This window comes from Magnolia sinica, chromosome 5 (genome assembly GCF_029962835.1).
Source record: "Magnolia sinica isolate HGM2019 chromosome 5, MsV1, whole genome shotgun sequence".
Lineage (NCBI taxonomy): Eukaryota > Viridiplantae > Streptophyta > Magnoliopsida > Magnoliales > Magnoliaceae > Magnolia > Magnolia sinica.
Window position 1 is genome coordinate 40,477,720 of NC_080577.1, and position 5,270 is coordinate 40,482,989.

The following is a 5,270-nucleotide window of genomic DNA, read 5'->3' on the forward strand; positions in this document are numbered from 1 at the left end:
TCAGGTGGACCACACCATAGGAAAACAATAGTGATTGGATATCCACCATTAAAATTCTCCTAAAGCCCACAGTACTGTTTATTTGACATCCAATCTGTTAATTAGGTCATATAGACGTAGAGGAAGGGAAAAAACAAAAATCAGCTTGATCCAAAACTTTTATAGGCCCCAAAAAAGTTTTTAATGGTCAACACTCATTCAATATTGTTTCCTGTAATATTGCCCAATTGAGATTGGTATATATCTCATTTTTGGTCTTATAGCCTAAAATGATCTAGAAAAATAGATAGACAGCTTGGATGAAACACATACATCATGGTGGGGCCCACAGAGCACACCAGCCAAGGGAGTAGCTAGTCCGTTTATGCAAACTAGAACATAGTAGATACTGGCCTCCCTGTGACTCCGTATCACATCATCTGGCCCCAACCAATAATACTGTTGAATTTATGATGGCATTTATCCATGGTGTCTATCCATATGTGTCCTTTCTATGTGATATATAAGTTGCCCGTGTGCATATGTAACCGATGTCACAATTATGATATCTAGTCTATCAATTACAATTTCATGATTCATTAAACACAAGTTTCACTTAATATAATTTAATTTCAAAACCTAAGATTAAATGGTCAAAATATCTTTATATTTTTAAATATGCAATCATTGTATAATAATAATATTAATTTCATCTTATACAATTCCATGCCATTTAATCCTACATTCCTAACAAGGCATAATCTACCAATACTGGAAGCAGCGGATTACATACTAAGTGTACTTAGTAAACTCCATGAGGCCATTGTGGTTTATAAGTCTTACCCACACTCTAAGAAGTCTATTGTACTGTAAGGAGACCAAAATTAAAACATGTCTTAAGTTCAAATGGACCATACCATATAAACAATGTGAACTGAACACCTACCATTGAAAACTTCTTCAGCCATTAAAAGTTTTAGAAAAGTTGATGTTTTTATTTTGTTTAGGTTGGACTTCAATTTTGGGCTCATACCCTTAAATAATCAATAGCATGAATAATACACGTACATCCATGGTGAGCCCCACAGAGTTTACTTGATACGCAATCCGCTTCTCGGAAGAGTAGATATTAGAGGCCCAACCGTAGGTGGCCCATGCGCCCTATCTTTCTTGATCAGAAAATCGGAACCGTTTCATTGGTGTCTAGGCCAGCAAAGACCAAACATTTTAAAGCTAGTGTACAGGCATGAAGATTTGGCTTGCAGGCCATACAAGAAGAGAGGTATCATTGACAAACAACCAAATACACACCCCTAGAGAGGTGGGCCACCAACGGTGTGCAACAGACATCTCTGATGTTGTATCCGCATCCACTCCGCCCATCATTAATACCGTCCAATAATCAGGTTGCATTCAAAATTCAGGCCACACCCATGACGCTAAAATCATACCTAAATCACATGGTGGGGCCCATTAGGGACTTGGAATGGCATGTTTTTTTTTTTGGTATCCTTTCATCCTGGGGTAGCCCTTCTGGTGAATGGATGGGATGGATATATGCATCAGATTGGATCTACTTTACAGTATGGTGTGGTCTACCTGAACTTCCGTTGGGCCAGATTTCTTGATTAAAAAGTGAACCTGAGGGCACACATCGGATGGACGGTCTGGATCTTTGTAACATGAAAAATAAAGGCCAATTTTCTCAACTCGATGTGATTTTCGAGTAGTGCCTAAACCATGTAACCATTCACCGTATGTATAAAGGGTGATGATCACATAGTGTTGACACTCTGCAATAACTGACAGGACGCGGATTTTAATGCGAAAGGCGCTGGAAACTTAGGTGGGCCCACTCTGGTGTTTGTGAGAAATCCATCCCGTCCATCCGTTTTGTGATAAGCGAAGTTCCTGCGCTGTAAACTTAGGTGCGGGCCACCTTGGTGTTTGTGAGAAATCCACTCCGTCCATCCGTCTTGTGAGCTCAGTTTAGTGATTGAAACCAAAAGTGAGCAGGATCAAGGCTCAAGTGGGCGTTTAAATGCCATCCATACCGTTCAAACTTCACGAATACTTCAACTATGGACGTTTAATCCTCACGTTTCCAGCACACTTAAGAGTATTGGATCCCTGTCCTCATGTCATAAAATGATCTCACAAAACGTATGGACGGAGTGGATTTCTCACGTACATCACGATGGACGGATTTCTCACATCCATGACGGTGGGCCCCACCTAGGTTCCTAACGCAGTAACTTCGTGCGAAAGGCTTTCGAGGAAATCCGCGTCTAACTGACACTAGTGTCAGAGCAGAGCGTCAACCTCTGTGAGCCTCACCATAATCAGTGCATGACACCTGTCCGGTTCATAGGGTGCACTGCTCAGGCTCATACCAAAATTCATTAGGTCGATTGGACGGTCAGGCGGCCGTTTTCGAATGAAACGGAAAGCATTGTCCATCCATCTTAGTGGGCCACATTTGATGAATGAAATGGACAGCACATATACAACATGGTGGACCCTACAAACAAACAGTCCTTTAATGTTTTGGTTTGGTGTCTCCGTCAACTGTTTCCTTTTGGTTTGTAAACAGGGCTGATATTTCGCGACGTAAGAATATCAGCTAATCAACCGTGGTGGGCCACGTGAGGAGTCCATCCATCTACTCGGGTTCATCGCGTTGGTCCTCTCAATTTCACCGTGTAACACAAAAATCAGGTCGGTGCCACCTACACCATACAAATAATGTTAAATCATGACTAGGACTTTTTGATTGACCGACCTTGGTGTGTGTCCCTTCATCCGGCTGGGACGTGGCCGATGAATCGGTGGGCCCCACACAAAACAATGGACAACCGTTCAAAACCATCCACGCATGAATAAATTCTAACGTCCGTCGCTATGCTTTACATGCATCCCAACCTCTTACGAAATTACAAAAATGCCATCGTCTTCCTCAAGCTGTTCCATGGAGAAAGTGTGTGTGTGTGTGTGTGTGAGTGTGTGTGTGTGTGTATAACAGAGAGAAATGAAAACTAATATTCTAAAATATGATATTTATTAGAAAGAAAAGATTAAAGAAAAAAAAAACATTTAGATTTCCTCTGCAAATTCAAATACAATCTCTATTAAGTTAGAATAACACCCACGAATCATCAGTTCTGATAAAACCCGTTTACCCAATACCCCAAAATCCAACAAAAACAAAAAAGAAAGAAAGAAAACAGGAGATTGAAATGAAATTTCTGAGTTTTCTGTTTTCTCTCTCTCTCTCTCTCTCTCTCTCTCTCTCTCTCTCTCTCTCTCTCTCCGAATTGGGTCCTTTTTTTTCCCTCCTTTCTCTTAATCTTCGAAACCTGTTTTTTCCCAAATCGCATTCCTCACACGACTCAAATCCCTACCTTTCAGCGTCCGCCCAATCCCTTCATGAACAGAATACGAAGCGATCCTCGTCTGCGCGAACTGCTTCGCCAGAAACTCATGCGGTGGAATCCTCATTTCTTCCTCGTCTCCATCCGAATCCCCCTCGAATTCCCTCCTCGAATCCCTGCAATCCTCCCGAAGAATCTTCGACCAGTCAGGGATATTCACCGGCAGCGACGACGCAGCCGTCCGATCACCACTCTCAACCCTCTTCGTCGATTTCTTCAAGATTCTTGAACTCGGCATCTGCTTCTTGAATTCCTGCTGCTGGGGGTGCGAATTCCAGACATCGGCTTCATCGAATTCGACGCTGCAGGCGTCGGAATTCGGTGGGGTTTCTCGGTCTCCAGCTAAGAACCGGTAGGCATGTTTAGAGAAGAAGCTTTTTCCGGCCATGGGAGGAGAAAGAAATCTCTGTAATTGAGCTTTTTTCTTGAATGGGCTTTCTTTCTCTTTGAATGGGCTCTCGGTCTTCTGATGCTTGTGTGGGTGTTATTCGAGCCTTCACTGCCTTTATAAAGTCGGAAGTGGATAAGCTTGTCTCCGACCCCTCTCTGCATCTTTCTTCGTTAAGGAAGTTACCAAAATACCCTCCAACTTTGCCAAATTTATCTTCCTCAGATAAGATAGAGTTCGTTGATAAGTTAGAGGATTTTGCTAAATCTATTATATCAAAGTATAAAGAATAGAAATGCTCCGGTACTGTGATACTAGTATAGGTTATAGTGCTACTGGATGAATTTTCACACTTGGATAGCCTAATCTGTTGATCTGAACTGTTCCTTAGGTATTATGTAGATTTTATAGACTACCATAGTAATATGACATGGATGTGAAAATTATGAAATATTTGATTAATGGATTTCAATATTGACGGTCATGATCATTTATGGATAAATAGGATCTATTTGGCGGGGGCCATCATTGATTAGTTATGATTAAAAGAGGTGCTTTTGTTAGGTAACTGCAACCATCACGTTCAAGGCTTGGAAAAAGGGTGGTTATACAAAATAAGGTTAATTAATGATGGATTGAATCCTCAGATCAGTGTAATTTTTTTTAATGGAAGGTTGTAAAATGTGTTTGAACGTAATGGACGGTTCAGATCATTCAAATGAATTGTTTAAGTGAACAGATGAAGTAAGAGGAGCATAACTTAGGGTGCTTACAGAGAGTATTTCTCTTTAAGAAAGTGATGTGTGAGAGAGCATTTTACGAAGAAGGTTTGAATTTGATAATGAACTTGTGCTCTTATTAGTCCCATTGGGGCACTTAGAGGTAGGGAATCGATCGGAACCGTCTATTAAGTTCACCGTACATCTGAGGGACTTATGCTGATTGGCTGATGTTTGGCTTTCTTTTTTTAGCCATCTATTTTTCAAGTCATGAATGGAATGGTAGGGATTCTCTGATATAAGTGAGTTCTAAAATCATGAGAAATCATGTGCCCCAAAGTTAGATGGATCAGATTGGGGAGTATGCCTGATTTCCATAAACGACATTGGCCGTCCATTTTATGGGATATTTTGGATGGTTAGAATCATTTGAAGGTTGTATTTTTTTACATGGGAGCCTATGAAAAATGTGCCTGACCTAATGAACGGTCTAGATCGCTGTATTGGATTTCCTGACACAGCTAAGAGCACTGTAACTTATACTCCCTAAGGGCACTGGATCATTTGCATAAGATCACAAGCGCATATAAGTCGGTTAATGTACATGCAACCAACCACTTGCTCTAATGACACCACTGTATTAAGTCCATTCCATCCGTCCCGCTCACGAAATAATTGTCCACCAGATCAGTCGGCGACAAATGGAAGAAAAAAATAAAAAATAAAAAATCCCCGGTGCAGGAAAAGCTTGGT

The 5,270-nt window shown here is 41.0% G+C and overlaps 1 protein-coding gene across 1 annotated transcript; it reads right to left on the minus strand.

The window, feature by feature from the left end:
• Positions 1-3,053: 3,053 nt before the first annotated feature.
• On the minus strand, positions 3,054-3,905 carry LOC131245957 (protein S40-4-like). Its single transcript, XM_058245777.1, has one exon. The coding sequence runs from the start codon at positions 3,796-3,798 to the stop codon at positions 3,322-3,324; it is 477 nt and encodes a 158-aa protein (XP_058101760.1). The 5' UTR covers positions 3,799-3,905; the 3' UTR covers positions 3,054-3,321.
• Between the last annotated feature and the right edge of the window lie 1,365 nt (positions 3,906-5,270).

Bases quoted from the DNA above. Each gene is read 5' to 3' on its own strand.
- LOC131245957 (XM_058245777.1), bottom strand. From the start codon at position 3,798: ATGGCCGGAAAAAGCTTCTTCTCTAAACATGCCTACCGGTTCTTAGCT.